We start from the raw sequence: 18502 nt of genomic DNA on the forward strand, positions 1-18502 counted from the left end.
ACACAGTCTTTGTGAACTTGCAGCTCAAGTTGCTCTATTCGTTCGGGGGTGCCTAGCTAGTTTCCAAGGGCTTCCCAGGCTTATGGACATGGCACCCATCACAACTCAGGCCATACTCATTACAAAATTTGATGGTATGGGTGGGGAAAAAATACCAACGGCAAGATTATAACCTAGGCCATGAACTCGCCGTCGCTTTGCAGTACCCTGCTGTGTTCGGCAATCTCCCTTGATGGCATCACTATGCTTGACTTGGCCAGGCGGCAAATCTCGGCTGAGTATTGTCGCCTAAGGCGCATTTTACGAGATCATGGTTCATTCGTAGGGTCACATACAGCGACGGGGATTCGAAACCAGGGTGTCTCTGATGCTGTCTATCCCCCAGGTAGGGATCAGACTGGCACTTGATAGCCGGCCGCCGAGCCCGTCTGCAGACTCTGGCCCCAGGAGACCCATCAATGTTCACAGATGTCCTGTTCCTATCTATGCATAGACAACCTGCATATGCCTGCTTACCATTGGAGCCCAGCTGACCCTGTTTCATGAGCCAGGGTCGCCATGACTTCGCGACGGTCGTTCCGCCGTGTTCACTCACCTGAAATACGACGACAGCGACAAGTTTCATGGTTCGGCGGCAATCGTTGCAACTGTTGGTTTCTCGCCTCGGCGTAGAGTTCCTGATGCGTTCAGCTTGGCCTTAACGTAGGGCCAGGGGCTCGGGTGGCGGCCGCCCCTGTGGAAGTGACATGAAAGCAGGGCCAATTTACCCCGCTCTTCGGATCAAACCAGAGTTTGCAGCGAGGTGGTGCCAGCGGTCAGTCCTCAGAAGACCACGCTTCAGCGAGCGGATGTTCTGGCCGTGCCGATGAGTTTGCCAACACTTTTCGAGTGCCTAGATTTGAAGTGGCAGTTATCGAGAGGAGGGCAAAGACAAAGAGAGCGCAAGGGTGACAAGCTGATCGCCAACGCCCGCTTACTCTTCAGTCAAACATGCGACATGGTGAATGTGAGCAGGATGCTTGCCGAGCCTCCCGGTGGGCCTTGTAGCAGGAATTAGGTCCAATCCTTTCAGCCCATGGTATGGGAGGCCTGATACGGACTACTGGTGAAGGCGATATCCGTACTGTGCTGATGTAGTCACGATCATTCATACCCAGAAACGAGGATTGCTCCGGAATCGCAATAAGTTCCTTTATCCTTGGCTCAGCCGGTGGCAATTCAACACCATTCTATGACTTATGGCTCACTTTGTCGGCACATTGCTATGAAAGCCGGTGACAGAGGACAGCGGGAGCGGAAACAAACGCCAATGGAGCTTCCGGTGGATGCCCTCATGTGGACAAGTTGCACCATGACTCAGATCAAGACTGCGGAAATGGAGGAAAGTCCAAGAATCCTGGTAGAGCGTTGTCAAACGAGTCAATAATTGAAGGCATGTACTGGGACACCTTCCGACTTGGGTCTTTCTTTTCTCCCCGCACAGCGGTTCCCCTGAGCTGTCCGTTTTCAGCCACTTTCATACTATGACAAGGGCGATTTACACAGCCGATGACAGCACAAATGGGAGAACTTTGCGAATGTCGACTCGGTGATGATACCGAAATCGGCAATGCGTTGAGCAACGCCAACAATGACTGGGTGAGAGATTGGAGGGATCTGGCGACGAGTGGAGCGAACAGGTTTTGAGAGCGCTTCCATGCAAGTCGGCCATTTTGCCGCTCTTGGACATTAGAATGAGATGCCAATAGCGGAATGTGACGGCGAGGGAGATTTATTGCGGGAATTGGCTCTCTGGTCCAGGCGCAGGAGCAGGAGTTGCCTGCTCCATCGCCGACGGATAGCGACCCGGCAGGTGATTTGCATCATGTGACTGAATCTGAATTGCAAGCTGCGTGGATTTGGGTGCTTTCACAGCACGGGTTATCCGCAACAGAGCCCTTGTAAACCTGCAGCTCAACAGATTCGTCACTCGTTCAGTCGTGTCTGGGTGTTTAGCCGGCTTTCGGGGAGTCCCCAGGCCGATGAGATAGAGCACATCTGCGGAGAAGGTCCATCCCATCGCAATTTCCGCAAATCAGTCACCCGAGACAGCGGCGTATGATGGTGTGGACAAGGAAAAGGCATAGCAAAGCTCATGAATCTACGAACACTGTGCTCCTCCAGGCAAGGCAACACTCGCTGTGCTTAGCCTAGGCCCGACAGCCGACATCAGCGGATCATCGTCGGGGAGAAGCAAGTTCCATGAGGCCACTGACATCCGTCAGCGACTTCTGGCGCCGAAGCCACACGTGAACCCTCGCGGGGCCTTTTTGATCTTTGCACAGACGTAGGGAACACATAACTGTTTCCAGCAGGCCCTGTATCACAGCCCAGGCCCACCATGTCTTCGCAAGGGCCAAATCACCACCATTCTTTCACTTGGGTTACGACGACGGCGGGCCTGATGATTTACTCGTTTTTTTCACTGGCAATCGCTGCAACGCTGGGTTCCTCATGACGACTTGGAATACCTGACGCGTGCGTTCCGGTTATAACGTACACTAGGGTCAGAGGCTTGCATGGTCGGACATCCTCTGCTGAAATGCCAACGGATAAAGGCCCTTGCAGAGCGAATATACCCCGCTCGTCGGAGTTAACGATACTTTGGCAGCGAGGTGGAATCGGCAATCAGCCCTCAATAGATCGTGTCTTGGTTCAGCGGACGCCCAGGCCGTGTTGATGAATATCTTGGCCCAAACTGTTTGAAGTGGCTTGGTAAGAAAGGGGTACTAACCGAGGACAAGGAGGGAGATATACAGACGGCGCGATAAGGTCACACGATGGGCTGACCGCGTATGCGCTTTTGCACTGCGTCATAAATACAAAGTGGCATGTGACGAGTTGGATTTCTACACAGCCCGGTAGCCTACTGGAGTGCCTTCTGACCCCCTATCCTCATTAGCTTGGAAGATGGCGAGCGGCACAACGCCCACAGGGATGCATTTTGTGTTGTGCTGTCATGATCGCGATTGCCCATATTTACTATGTAATAAAGTTAACCGCTTGCAAATGCAGAGTTCTATTGAGTTACCAGTGATCCATTGCAATGACAAACTAGACAGTACCATAATATATGCGGCTCATTTATCCATTGATTCATTGACCCCCAAACCGGAAACCAGTTCCCTCGGGGTGCACTGGCAAACGCCAATGGTCCCTTTACAAGATGCGTCTGTATGGGAATAATCGCACCAAGACTCGGATAAAACGTTTGCGAAAACGGGGGTAATCCGATAAATCCTGGTGGGATATTGGCGGGCTGTGCGACGGCGGGCAGCGTGTACATATTCGGGCTGGCTGGCGGCGCATGCAGCAGTGTTTGTCTGGGGTCCATAGCAAAAAGCGGTGACGATGACAGCATCTTCATGAGATGCAAAATACTTCTCTGTACCTCTCTTTTACTCCAATACGGCAGTTCTCCTGACCCATTAGCCTTCAACCCTTCTAATACCGAGGCTGGGCATTGTGCACAAAGCCCTCGATTGCCAGTAAAAACTCCTCCTGCTGCGGTCCAATATCGGCGGCGCTTTCACAATGTAGGGTTTTGTGATATTCAGCCAGAGATTTTATTGACGTCCTGGTAAGCTTGAATGAAACTTGATTTTTATGTATCGTTTCGACGCATGCGGCACGACCCTCGATTGTAAGAGTTTGATAGCCTCCTGAGAAAGTGTCACAGTCCTGAAGACTGGCTTGCTTTGGTCTTGGCACTTCAATATCTGCCAGGTGCCAGATGGCGTGAGGCGAGGACAAGACCCTGCCAAGGACTTCTTTTCGTTGTTGGACAGTTTTGAGACTATGACGGTTGATGGTCTTGAGCGCGACCTTCAACCAACGGTCAACTAGGGGACCTAGGACCACGACCGTGGAGTCATCGGTGGTAAGCGGCAGGAGCGGTCGTGTTCTCATGTTAGGGTAAGAAGCTCCTTTGGGGCTTGACATGCTGTGACTGGGCGTGTGACTGGGCAAGTTTCGGCCTTTGCCGCGACTTTTTCGGCGAGCTCACAGGTAGTTCGGACCCTGGATCGTTCGCAGGCTGAAATATGTAAGAGTTTTCAGAGGCGACAAATATGAATCTTGTCAACAGCTGATATTCAACAGCCCTCCTGTGTATCAATCTCTTCCTTTTTATGTTTTATGACCCTGTCGTTCTCCCGATCATGTGAGCGATGTATCTGCAGGAAGCCATGCAAGGGCAGGGGCTGCCTTGACTATTTTCAAGTCCCTGTCGGTTGGCATCGCCAAAGAAGGAGCACATGCCGATCTAAGGCCGAAGAGGTTTCGATGAGCTCAAACAAACCCTTCCCAAAACTGTCATGGACTGAATTTGGTCAGATGGGGGGAATCGAAGTCGCACCACTCTCGCGCAAAAGGCCAATTCCGAGCGAGATTAAGAAGGCAAGGACACATCCAATGTATGGTAGCCACTAAACCACAGGGGAAGCTCCAACGCGTGGCCGCCGACGGCATTATGGAATACTTCGACGCTGGAAAGAAGGCTCGAGCATGATAATGATCGTTGGCGCAGAGACGACTCACTCTGGAGGACCATTTGACCCTTCGGCTCCACCCTCGCGACACATACGCAGTGCTTCCGATGGCAGCAACTTCACTTCGCTCATTTCGAGTGTTGAATGAAGCAGGTAACAGTGAATGTGGGCTGGGGACTCCACGTTGTAATGATTTCCAATGTTTTCAAGGCACGACGAACCGAACATGCGTTTGATTCGCACAGGCCTTGTTCACCTGCATGCCAAGTCCATCGCTATCAACGTGAGGCTTGACACGAGGAGCGGATTCGACTCTCTTTGGAATCCCTATCCGTTTGGCTCCCATTCCGAAAACAGATGCCGCGGATCACTGAATGCAGCAGCAGCTGGCCCCCTCTCGTGTTCGGGCTGACGGAGTTTGGCGCTTCCTCCGATCCCGGTAACGAGATAGATGGGCCACGGGGCCGAGGGAAGCACACACTGCTGTTCTGCCATCCAAACATTCCCGCCGGCCACATTTCTGTGTGTTGGGGCCACAGCAAGCTCATCTGAAGAGACCCTTGGGGTAGGGATCAAGCCCACTGAAACCCATGGACTCTATGGCCAGGGGCAGCAAACGTCCGCCGCTAAGTATAATGAGATCCAGTGGCCATAGTGCAAGACGTTTATCTCTGTCGGGCTGGGCAAGCCCGGGAGCCGGGTCCATCACTCTAGCCTGAGTGCTGTGAGTCAGTGGTGGTCAGCATCCACACCGCTGTGCATCCGCACGAGCAGCACACTTAAGGCTCATTCAACACATTCTAGTGTACTGTAATTATCCGGCTTCGACAACCGTATCTTTGGTGACTGAGACGAGGTGAGTTGGCTATGGGCAGTGCTCTCCGCGTGAGCCAAGGGATTTCAGTCATTGCATCCGCCCCAGCTTCAACAAGGTCATGTCACTTCAGGGCGTTGTCTTTTGGACGAGTCACTATTGTTCACAAGTTGTGCTTTGAGAGTGCCTTTGAATAATTACTTATGTTTCACTTTACACAACACACGCCGGCGACAACAGACAATGACAGAGCGTTCGGTTGTGATTGAGTCAACGCCATCTGGATGTGCCGCCCCTATCCTACCGCCTCGTCTATATCTGAGAGTTTCAGACGCCTTACGGCCCGGAGTTGTTACTGTGTCCATCGGTCAAAATCGCGCATTCTGTATGTGAAAATGAAGTTTCCTACCGCTTGATCATGCTCTCCCATTCGACCGGCGCGGATGGCTTGCATTCGCTGCAGTCCTCTTTGTCACGGTACTCACAGTGCGTCACGTGAAGCGGGCATGGCCTTTGGGTTCTGGCGTATAGCTGACACCATTTTGACACGATCCACCGTACATGGTTGCACCTGAATTCGCGCTGGGTGTAATTGCACATTCGGTTCGACTTTGGGTAGTAGCGATTCAATTATCGGAAGTAACCACAAGGGCAAATTGCAGTGAAGGGCGCGTGCGGCACATCCACATGATATACGCCTTACGCGGTTCGCCCTTGAGGTGCGTTGGCCGCACGAAGATCAATCGGCTTGGCTACGAAGACTATTCGTGGATCGGGTCGGAGGTCTTGCCATGCGCCGATTCATTGAAGAAATCTGCCGAAGCTATGCGGAAAGGAGGCGGACACGGGGCTCGGGATTGTTGCTGTCCTTTAGGTGAGACCTTCGCGCGATGTGACGAGGACAGAGGTCGGAAAGACACTCTTGAGCTTGCGCCCTTCAGCCCCTTCACAAAGCGACGAATGCCTGCGCTGTCGGTCTCCGCGAAATGGCCACCACAAGACAAGATGTTCCAAGTTCCGCACCCACGCTACTGCACCAGGTCGAGTCCAGAAGGAGCTGTTCTTGATGCGGAGTCCCCCGGACTCGCTGCTCATCAACCAGCGGCGTTCTGGCGATCGATGGCCACCTTGCATAGCCAGCATGTCGGCTTGGATCGGATTCGTTCTGATGTTACATCGAATGGCTGGGGGCTTTGGGGAAAGCAATTCTCAGGGGCTATCCATCAGTTGAGGATACTTTCCCGGAATGCATGTCACGACCAGAGGCACAGGGGAGCGCCGCCCAATACGGCCGCAACGAGCTGCCATTGGCAAACACCCCTCGCCCAGGATACAATACTTGCACTATCGCGCGGAAATAGCGGCCTCGGGCTTGGCTTCTGGCCTGCATCACACGGCAGGGGCCTTCATAGAGCCACTTAAGGGGCAATTCATCACACGCTACTTCTGGGTACCTGTCATCTGGAGAGCGCACTGCGAGGGATACTTGGGGGAACTGTTGGCCGCACGATGTCAACCAACAGCGAGCTGGCAATGTTACGCCCATCTCTTATGGCATGTGGGAAATCCCTCACCAGAACGTAACCGCGAGCCAACCTTGCAGCAATTTTGTGGACGTGTTCCTGTTTCAGCCTACGTACATGACAACAGTAGGCTCGCCCCGTTTGGTCCTTCACTGCATGCCCGCAGACTTCATGGCTGCAATACTCGAATTGACGCAAGGAAAAGCGTCGTCGTAGAGTGCTGCATGGAATGTACCATCATGAGACGATCCCCAGAAGCCACTCCAGTGTTGAGAGGAAGATGGATGTCGGCTATTTTGCAGTGAAGTGGGTGAAACATGCCCATGATGTGCAGCGACGCTGCAAGGCAAGTCAGCTGCAGACTGCATTTGATCCTCCATAGACCTCCTCGTCCATCGGTAGCAACTCGGCATGAGAGGGGCCTGTTCTTCACGCGCTGCATGAGCGCGCTGACACAAAGGCCATATCGGAAATTCCAGTGGCAGTGCCTTTCACAATCTATGGCACCATTGTGATGGAGTTCGATGTGTACACGCAAAGTCGCGGCCAAGTCGGGTTCCATGATCATGCGAAGCTGGAAGAAATCCGAGATGGAGCAGCAGGGATAAGAAAAGTCAGGGGATCTGTCTCGACGGCTTTTCCTGTCACGAAGGGAGGGCGTGGAGAGATTTGCGCCACCGGGTACATCGTAGGAAAAGCGACCCCTGTTGCAAAGCACCACAACCGACCGAATGGGCAAATGCGAAAAAGGCCAGAACGAACGTAGCAACGCCCATGTCCCCAGTGCCCAGCGCCAAGCCCAATGACGGAGACGCGCGCCAGTGTAATTCGGGGGAAGCAGGTCAATGCGGGGAAAACAACAAAGCTCGACATTTTGTCATCGCCGGAGCGTGAACAAGAGGTGTGTGGAGTCTCTGTCCTCTTGTGACCCCCATGACACTAACTATATATGGAAGTAGGACGTTCCTACAAACAGGGGGTTTTTTTGCTAGACAGAACCAAACAAACACAGCATAAGCAGGACCGTCCTACTTCCATTTTGAGCCTAGCTGGACCGTAGTTGGCTATCGAAACACCTTATGGTGTCTTGGTCGATCTTGAAGGTAGGACCGTCCTACTTCCATTTCGAGCTAGGATGCGCTCGGCGTGACTATCCACACACATGTTTAATTTTATCCACTCCACCCCCTCACCCCTTGGCGGCTATGGAGTCCGCGCCTTTACGCCTTCCCGGTTGTCAGGGATTCGCTCAATCCAGCGCTGCCTTGCGGCAACACAGCAACCTGGGAGGAGAGAGGTGAACCTCCGCCTCTACCTCCCAAATCACTCAAACACGATGCCCACGCGTACCTGCACCACCGCGTCTTGCTTCCAGTACATCACCGCTCTTGAATCACGCGTCATAGAGTTGGAGTCGCTCGTGGCGAGCCTTTCCCACGAAATCCAAAAGCACCGACCGTGCGATACCACCGCTTTACTGCCAACAATTGCCGCTGCAGGGTCACTCAGCCCTCCGAAAGCTTCTTACCCGCTGTCTCCTGCCCCGAAACCTCCACGATGCCCCGATCTCGAGCCGCAGTCTCCCAGTGTCGCCTCTTCGCCATAAACCAACTTCAAGGAGGTGAAAACCCCAGCAGACTACCTTGGAACGAAACGATCCGAGCCGAAGCGAACGGACGATAACTCCGGAACAAAACTTGTAGACCGTTTTGTCAAAAGCATACCCCGTGATGAAAACCAATGGCAGGAGAGGAGGGAAAGGCTTGGTTTGATCAATCCTGCGGGCGTTTTGGAAGCATTCGGCGTCGTTGCATCATCAACCTTCGCAGCGAAGCCTTCTGAACCTCTGCGAGAGAGGTTCTCGAATCACATTGTCAAACGCTCGAGGGAGATGAAGGAAGCGCTTTGCAAACTCAATGTCGCCGATGATCTTGTCATCTGGGGACCGGTGATTTTCTCAGGAGAATGCCGCGTTGCGCTTCATTTGGGCGTGGAACTGGTTGTGGTCAACAACGCTATGAGGCAGGTCCTCGATGTAGGACGTTCAGCGGCCACAATGAAAGGGAAGGCAAAGAAGACATTGGAAATGTACCGAAATGTGCCCGTATGGATCACTAGGCAGATGGATGGGCTGTATAATGGTTGTTCACAACGCTCACATCGTGCTTTCCAAGTATTCCCCCTTGGTATGGTTTCCAAAGGCATCTAAACTGTGTTCATACTAACCATCTACTCAGCTAGAATGACAATCGCGATGTATGACAAACTCTCAAAGCCAAGGTTCCAAGACGAGTTCGATACGATTCTCGAGGCATTGGCATCGGATTCTGCAGCGGCCGAACAGACATCGTTTCCTCTCTACCCTCCCTTCATTGTCTGGGCTATCATCCGTCTCAAGTTAGGTGACGATTGTTTCGAGGCAGTATGTCACGCCTTTCAATCAAGGACCTTTCTTCAGCTCGATTTTGAAACGTGGTATGCGCTGTTGCCGACGCAGTCAACAACCTCGACGCCCGCCGATAAGAAACATGAAGCTACCATGGGGTTGACACACCACAAGCGCCCTCTGGTCGATGTATCCATGCCGGAACCAAAACGAACGCGTATAGGCAATCAAAGCCCGCCTATATTCTCGCGTTCCGGAGTGCTTGATCCTTCAGAACAGGCTGTAAATCTTCCGATCTCGAGCGATCCCGCGCTCACATGCGACGGTGGAGACACAACCTCAGCTTGGGACAACAAAGCTGGACATACACTCTCTACGCAGGACCCTTTTGGTGAATATACAACTGCGCCCACAGACACCACTCATCCGGGCTCCTTTCAGCATGCTGTTAACCTCAGCGACAGCCTTCTGGTTAGCCACAACGCAGATGGTCTGCACGTCAGCCGAGGGCCTGTAATCCAGTCACTCCACACGGCAAGCTCTACAGCGCAGTTGTTGAACTATGCTAGCGGCACCTTCCAACCTCTAGCACAAAATGAACCCCCCATCGAACCACACATGTTGCCGACGCGGCCCATAGTCATGGTCCGGGCTCGGGAAACATCGCCCAGGACATACCATCCTCCTCTAATCGGCAAAAATGCGGGTGGGAGCGCTGCCCCCGGCATGAATGTAACCAATATGTATGCCGGTGAGAATGTGATCGGTCCCGAGGGCATGTTTGACGAACCAGGCGTTCAGGTCCCGCTGGAAGCCAGCAACATGTTTCACACGTCAGGAGCGGCCATCTCTCCTTATTCCGGAGATGGCTGGTCACGATCACCGGGAGCACATCACGCTGGTTCCTCTCGGATGGGTTATGTGAATGACTTTTTAGACTACACTAATCATCTTGCTACTGGCCACATAGCCGCATCAGGTGGATATCTCGTCCAGGATAATCCAGGGGCATTAAACGAACAATGTGTTTGGATGACGAAGGGAGACACGCATGTTGATATGTTCAAAGGCGTGGAGCAAACCGTTGTGTTCTAAGCGTCTATCAATCTTTGATTTTGGACATGAGCTGGCATGAACGTTATCAATAAAAAAGTGATATCATCACCCAAAGCAAGCATCCTACAACCCTCATGAAGGTAATATCCCAACCCAGCACGCCATGGTTTAGGTTCATCAATATCATTGATGGTAACGGTGGTCATATTCTTACCAATGGGAAGAATAATGCTTATCATTTCCGCACAAGTCGAAATTGAGTGGCCAGCTTCAATCGTAATCACTGATTTACGTTGATATTTCCACTTAGTCCAGATTAAAACCCGGATTGACTCTTTCTTAACCGTCAGTCAGCATGGCATTTTAAGGCAATATTGCTTGAGACGTACGCGCTCCTCGAATACGGGTTTCCACAGGACTTCATGCGCCTCGGACCAGTCGTACTGAAAACCCTTGGCCATCATCTCATCGGTCCCCTCAGGCAAAGGCTGCTTCCCCGAGAGAATCTGTCCCGCTCGTTCTGCATTCAGGCAGATCGCCCCAGTAAGGGTCAGCTGCTCGAAGCGGGGGCTCATCCTTTCCAGGACACATGGTTGGCAATATGTCGCTATATATCGAATATGTGTTTGCGCCTAGGAACGTTTCAACACTCACGGATCGGAGCTGTCGGCTCTAACCCGAATGTCGATCCTCGAAAATGGTCTGTGCGGGGTAGCCGGACGGGAACGGGCGGACAATAATCCGGCGGGGCGAGTTTCTGTCATGGGGACAAAAAGTCGCAGGTCTCCAGTGAACACACTAGTTGCTGATTGAAAGAGCAGTAGGATAATACAGCATTCTTTACCTTGGAGTCCGGTGCCAACACGAATTAGAAGTCTGGCGCGATACGTAGCGCGCAATTAAAAGTGGTCGCGCGGCGCCATTGAACCGCTTCACCGGCGCTCCCGAACCTGTAAACAAAGATCAACAACCACTATACCACCATCCTCACCGTTTTCGAAGCGAACGGGCTACACGAAAAATGACAGCGTAAACCCCCCATTTGAACTAACATCAGCCGACATCAACAAAGAAAGATGATTCTAGTATGCCCACCCGGCTCTAGGCTCAGGAGAAGGACGGGTCGAACATCACCGACGGATCGATATCGTGGCAGCATACCTGTTGAACTTCGAGCACAAGATAAGCGGCTGGCCACTCTGAGGACACGGCGGATCGCGGTCGAATATCGTGCGGCAGCGATGAATTGAATCATTGTGCTGAGTGCGTGCGGACGTACCGGTGTGTTGCAAGACACGGTCTGCTACTAATAGTTGAATACGAGTCGCGGGAATAACGGAGAGCTATATACGGGGTTATGACTGGGTTTTCGGTGGGCCGTGGCCCTATGTTAACGACCAAGAGTCAGCCGGGAAGCTGTGTCCTTCGGGCGAGGGTACAGAGGGTAGAACCGAGTTGCGGCCGGCTTAAGCCCCAAACTCCAATGAATGACCACAAGGTCTGAACCAACCCGAGGCGGCATTCTCTCAGCTTTGACGGGGAGGGCGAGGCGCTCCTGTGGGACTTCAAAGGACTGAGTTGTTCGGGGCCCTTCGACACACGACGAAGTCTGCGGATATCGCGCAGAATCTTTCGTGCCTAATAATCCAACAGCCTGACTGGAGTGGAGCGTCACACTGCGGAGGCTGTTCAGAGTCGGGTCAATGGTGTATTTCATTGCCGTGTCCAGGAGAGAGCCTATACACCGCATCGCAGGAAACAACAACCAATATGTCAATATGTGTTATATGGAGATCTATGGAACAGTGACCAGTCCGAATCCCAGGTTGAACAGGACACACTCCAATGGCCGAATGTCTTCGGTGTTTTCAAGTATGATGTCGGATATTAGAGCTGTTGCTTCTCGCTGTATGAGACAGCATCAACATGACGGGGAAAGATAGTCTTAAACAACAATGAGGAAAAATACTACTACGAGTTGCGATTTGATAAACTCACATTTATGATGCATATCTCAGAAGGACACAACTTCATCTTTGCCTGGAATGTTGTCTACGCACGTTGTTCCTGATTGTGTAGTGGGGTCTGACATGATTTTTTGCCTTGTGTGACAACAAGTTACTTCGAAGTAGCGAGTCTTCTGGAATTGGTGTTAAAACGTGTTAACCCGCACAGCATACACTTACTACGAATCTGGTCTATCTCTCTTTGGATGGACAGTATCGGCAGTAGCGTCAAAGATAGACAAGATGAATTGGAATGTGACCTGCCAGCTCTCCTGATCCGTGTGATGGACACATCTGGGGGTTTATATCCTTCTCTTCTGTTGCTGTGCTACTCATATGCGGATAGCAACTCAGTCAAAAGTATGTTGCTCGATGGCCAAGATCAGCCTGTGAGTACACCGACAAGGCCTGCAAGGATTGATGCGCCCATCGCTCAGCCCGCTTAGACGATGTTGGCGGCCGATCAAAACTTCATGCAGAGGCGATTGGCATATCTCATGTGCAGGCGATACCTATAGTAGTGACGGTCAAAACCACACAGCAGAATAGGAATAGTTGATCCCCGTGTACCTTTGTAATGCGGCCAGTTATGCAGGCTAGATGACTTTAACCTGGCGGTTGAGAACGAGCTGGTTTTTCGAACACCGAAAGCGCTCGTATTACGGCTGCCTTGCTCAACAGGGCTGTGGCAATGCAGAAGTTTCTGGCATAGTGACGAATCAAAATGTGTTTTTGCTGACCTTCCATGGTCCATCAGAACGCCATTACACGTCAGAAAGACATGGAGGTCCACTGAGAAATGGATGAATCGGAATTGAATTGAACCAGTGATTTTGCAGCAACAAGAATAAATTCCGTTCATGGTCCTTTGGGAGGATGGTTATGCGGCCGCCTTGACCCTTGGTACTAACACTGACGAACACAACGGAACATCAAAGGGGCTCATTGTGTGGTAGGCCGCAGCCGTCTTGGTCGGCTGCGCGATGACAATGCAGAATTCGTTGACGCATGCATCAGCAACAAATATAGAAATATCGAGGCAACAGAACAGGCATGCAGAATCGAATCGGATGGCGTTTATCTTATCGTTCGCATGCAACCATTTACCCTTCTCTCCTCGGCATACAGACGATGAACACCGACCGGCTCTCCGTAAGAACCCCCTGCCGCTATGCCAATATCTCCAAATGGTATTTATTGACACTCCAACAGCTGAGTCCTGCTGCACTTGCAAATCATTTTCTTGATCATTCGCACGTCTTGGACACGTGTGGTGCAGATATAGCAGCGCGGGCTCCTTCTTGGCCGCACTGAAGGGCGATTTTCCCGCATTGCGTGCGCTTCTAGGCCTTGAATGTGGGGCTTAGAGGTGGAAACAAGTCTCTGTTTGACTACGAAGTTGACCGAAAAGGAGATGCGACGGAGCCGTCAGCAAGGCTTCCCAGGACGTTGGGCGTTCCAGGTTGTGTGCAGGCATTTGATGGTTTGCGGTCTGGCCTCTAATGCGGCCACCCAAGATCATGGCGTTTGCTTTGACCATTGTAAAGGTCGTTTTGATGTGCCGTTCTCCATTACACTTAAGTCAACCTACCCACTTCCGGAACACGATTTACACTAAAAAAAGCCAATTCTAACACTTTATAACTAATTAACTACTAATATACCTAACATGAAATTCTATAACATGTGTGGTGCAGAAGTTCCCTTTCGTCAAGCAAGCTCATGCACTAATGCTCATGGGAGACTCTCCCACAGGAGATAGCGTATCTTGGCAGTTGAAGGGCTCCAGGTGTGCACTAATGCTCGTGGGAGACTCTCACACAGGAGATAGCGTATCTTGGCAGTTGAAGGGCTCCAGCTGTGCACTAATGCTCGTGGGAGACTCTCCCACAGGAGATAGCGTATCTTGGCAGTTGAAGGGCTCCAGGTGTGCACTAATGCTCGTGGGAGACTCTCCCACAGGAGATAGCGTATCTTGGCAGTTGAAGGGCTCCAGGTATGCACTAATGCTCATGGGATATCCACTCATAGGAAATAGCCCGGCCGAGGTACCGAAGACAGCGTATCCTGTTCGTCATCCTATGAGAGGCCACCCATATACAACTTGCCTTACTCTACTACACACACACCAGGTACACTGAAACAAGTAGCATACTAGAGTACCTACCAATCCACGCAATCTTAGAGGGAGCGGCCTGGCGGCAAGTGTCTTCGCAATCTCAATTGTGCTAGGGGGAGGACATATACAAGATTGGAGTCTGATTGATTGATTGATTGATTTATTCCTACTCGGTTATGGAGCCGCTCTTTAGTCAGCAGCTATGCCCGGATAGCGGGGTCCGGCAGGCAGCCGAAGCGTTCAGACGTTAATCCGAGCCGCCCCACTTCGCCAATGCAAAACATTGACCAGCTGTCCCCAAAATTCCCGCTTTGCACTTCAACCTCTATCTACATTTGGCTGGTCCCCTCGTGTAGACTGCGGTTCCTACTAATGTGATCTCTATGCAAGGCTCTGTCGAGGCCTGGTACCTCGTATCCTGGTTCTGCGTACCTACAGTCTCCCCCCAATGTTCAGCTTTGTCTGGGTTATGACTCGATCCTGAATTGCCCAAGGATCTCGGTCTGTTCCATGAATCTGATGGCTTTCGCGGCTGCTTTGCGCTCGTTCAATACGGCCCGGAGGTTATGTCGTCCTGGGATGGATCCGAGTTCCTGGCGTCGGAGTTGTCGAAGTCTCCGTCAAAGAACGGCGTCCGCGTTGGCAGAACGCCTCATCAAGACCTTGTGGTCCCGAGGGTTTGCCGAGCACAACCCATGCACCTACCCCTAACAAAATACGTATGTAGCTCAGTTGGGACGGGGGCATTTCCCTGTCTCTGGGCGCATTGCAATTAGTATAATGGTGGCGTGGGATTAGGTACGAATGCTTTAGCGTACCCGCACTCGCAATGGACAACAAGGGCACTATTGAGCTCACCCTTCTTGGTCTGGACCCGCTTGCTTCGCCATTTCCGCACTCTTGACCTATTAAGAAAAGGAAATGTTGTGTTGGAGTCAATCTGAGTTGTGGGCAATATGCATGACGTTCAGACGGTGCGGTTGTATGTGAATAGAACCTGTCTGTCACTCCTTGATTTGAAAGCCAGGGGTGCTAAACCGTGCAGGGGCCGGGGAAATAGCCAGTCACGCCTTTGAACATGGCCTGTGCGGAGAATGACCCTGAAGCGCCGTCGAAGTGACAAAGACCAGGTACATAGTGCATGGAACTGAGCCTGGAAGTAGCCGTTAGCAGACATGGGAGCATCGGAACGCTTATTCCCTTGCCAGACGTCACATATGTTGGCCCGTTAACATTACCCAAACAAATTCGACACATTGCCATCCATGCCCTCCTCCGCTGGGAAATAAGGCAGCCAGACAATTCAGCGACTGCATCCCGGATGTTTCCGTAGCCAATCTATGGAAAATCCCCCTTGGTGTGCACTATTTATTGTGGAGAATCACCGTGCGGTGCCCAGCAAAGACCATATAACTAAAAGACCTCTCTTCTTCGAAAGTGCTTACTGCTCCTTCATCAACTCATTCTATCACTTCTTTGCGACAATGGCAACTTACTATGGCATGGTGACGACCAAGGAAGATGCCATCACAATCATCAATGCCTGCATCGTCGGGTGCCTCCCTATCTTTCAGCGCCAGCTAAATAATAAAGAGTACCAATTTATTCAGCCAGGAACAGTTTTCGTATGGGATCGAAACGAATCGGCTATACAGACATCAACCGACGGAAGGCGATGGAACAGCTACCGAAAGTCGGGACCCTTCGAGTGGTTTTTTGAAAAGCCATACAAGGCAGTCGGTTTAATCAAGACGGTATTCAGTACCGATATGAGCGGCCGTTGCTTCCGCCTCGTCTGCTACTCAAAGGCGGATCCTAAGATTCCGAAGCATCAACAACCAAGCCAAGACAATGACCTTAAGCAACGCATCGCAGCAAGGACCAGCCACCTGAACAACTACACTACGTATGTAACGAAGGAAGAACCGAAAGTGCACCAGACTCTGTGCATGCCGCAAAAGTACCTCCCAGAAATCAAGCCTCTGCAGACCGGCCCTTCGCGATGCGTTCAGTTTCCATCATCGGTGGCCACCCCTCAAGAACAAGCAGCTTCACTTTGCTCTGGTTCAAGCTCGATCAGGAAGTGCGAAGTCGGAAGTGAACGCTGTTCTGTCCCTGTCTCTACCTGGACCACTCTGCTTCCAGCCGATCCCTCCTTCGGCCTTTCATCTCAAGTCCCTTGCATCACTCAGGGAATATCAAGCAAACCAGAGGTGGTGAGAACAGATTGGTCGCAGAACCTGGGCTCGGCGAACCACTTGGCGTCTCCACAGAACCAGGTAGACGACACTGAAGAGTCAGTGAAACACAAAGATGTCGACGTGGTCCCCTCCACAGACCTCTTACACGATAGGCTCCTTGAAGTGGAGAATCGCCTCTCTGAAGGCATCAACACCTTGGGCAATGGAGAGTACGGCCATTTGGGGCAGGCAACTCTGGAAGAGTATGTTTCGTGGCTCCGATGCCTAAACATCATTCATTTATGCTACTGCGACGAACCTAGCTCCCCGCTTGGGCTAGGGTCAAGATATACCTTTGCTCGCGATACAACGAGCGGCGTCGACCTTCTCAAGCACGCCTTCGACCCGATAATACTGAAAGCCATGCAATATGTACGGTCGGTGGCTTTGAACACGCAGACCGACTCACGTCTCACATCAAAGGGGCCCGTCATGTCAAAGGAGCAGGAAGAGATCCGCGCATCCTTTGAAGGGTGGTATGACGCCTTCTTAAATTCCGACCGGCTTTTACCTGGAAGCTGGGGCATGATCCGCGCGGAGGCGGATATGAAGTACCTGGTGGCAATTATCTGTATCAGGGCCTGCCACTTCCACGATGAGTCTGTGTACGACTGTTTCAGAGTCAGTTTCCAACGAATAGTAGAGCTCGTGGGGCTGATTGTAAAGGGGCTCTCCGCTGTCCCTTCAGAGCCAACAAACTACAAGTTGGACCCAATGACGCACTGTTTGCCGTTCCTTGAGTTCGTCATCCTCAAGTGTCGTTGCCTTGACATACGATACCAGGCCTGGCAGCTCGTCAAGAAGCTTGCTACAGACGAGAGCGAACCGGTGGTCTGGGGCAATCTTCTTCTCGTTGGGGAACGAATAATATTGAAAGAACACAATATCAAAATCGGGGAGCCAAACGGTTTCCAGGTCGTGGAGCCAAACAACACCAAGATCGTAGAGACAAGCTGTTACTATTTCGGCCAGTTTCCACTTCCAACCGAAGCGATACGCATCAAGGACTACACAACTGATCGGGACTTCTCGGGTTTGGGCACCGTTCAGAGAATCAACACGCATACGTCAACTAAAGCCCATTATCTCGCTCGATTGCTGCTCCGGTGTGGCAGCGGTGAGCTCAGCGATCTCGCAAAGTGGTTGGAAGGCAAAAGCTCGTCTCCATAATCAGTGTTGCGCCCTAGATACTTCGTCCCAAACCCCACTTCGGCTGACACGCGCAAGTACCCTTACCTGGGTCCGAGGAGTGCATCATTGAATCATCCAACATCACCCCGAAACTCAGTATCGAGACCCTGTTGTAAGGGCCCGACCAGACTATCAAGGCCCCCATGTCGAACTCGATTCCGGCCGAAAGGTTGATTGAAGGTATTCGCCACACTTCGAATGATTCAGGAAGCATGTGTTCAACGGAACCCGCCAACGGCTACAACCAATATTTTCTGGTTGATGGTATTGCTCGCCAACGGGTGGATCAATACAAGCATTTTGTATTTGTTAGCGGAAGCGAGGGCAAAGCATAGTAAACTGGGTGCAGGCTGTCTCTTGTATTCTTTGTGTGGTATGTGCCGGTGGTATTCGGTCATTCTTCTTCAGGAATGACCAAGAACATGGCCGATACCTACATAAGCCTGCTTAAGTTCGAGACTCTAGGCACGAGAATGGTTGAGAATGATGATACTAGTAACCTTTTGGAACTGTTCCCGTGACAGTCAAGATGACCTCTCCAAGACTCACTACACTACGTCTTTTATCGCTTTTCCGGTGTCATCCTTATTTGTCGACACGATGTTTAGATATCTGTCTAGGTTTGGCGCTTGGTAATT

General features: G+C 51.7%; 1 protein-coding gene across 1 annotated transcript; it reads left to right on the top strand.

The window, feature by feature from the left end:
- Positions 1-15917: 15917 nt before the first annotated feature.
- On the top strand, positions 15918-17843 carry ColSpa_12805 (cAMP-independent regulatory protein pac2; the record flags this gene model as incomplete). The annotated part of the gene is made up of 1 exon (XM_049279017.1): positions 15918-17843. One exon carries the CDS (start codon positions 15918-15920, stop codon positions 17841-17843), a length of 1926 nt encoding a protein of 641 aa, XP_049134974.1.
- Positions 17844-18502: the final 659 nt, after the last annotated feature.

Source organism: Colletotrichum spaethianum (genome assembly GCF_022836535.1).
Source record: "Colletotrichum spaethianum MAFF 239500 DNA, contig74, whole genome shotgun sequence".
Classification (NCBI taxonomy): Eukaryota; Fungi; Ascomycota; class Sordariomycetes; order Glomerellales; family Glomerellaceae; genus Colletotrichum; species Colletotrichum spaethianum.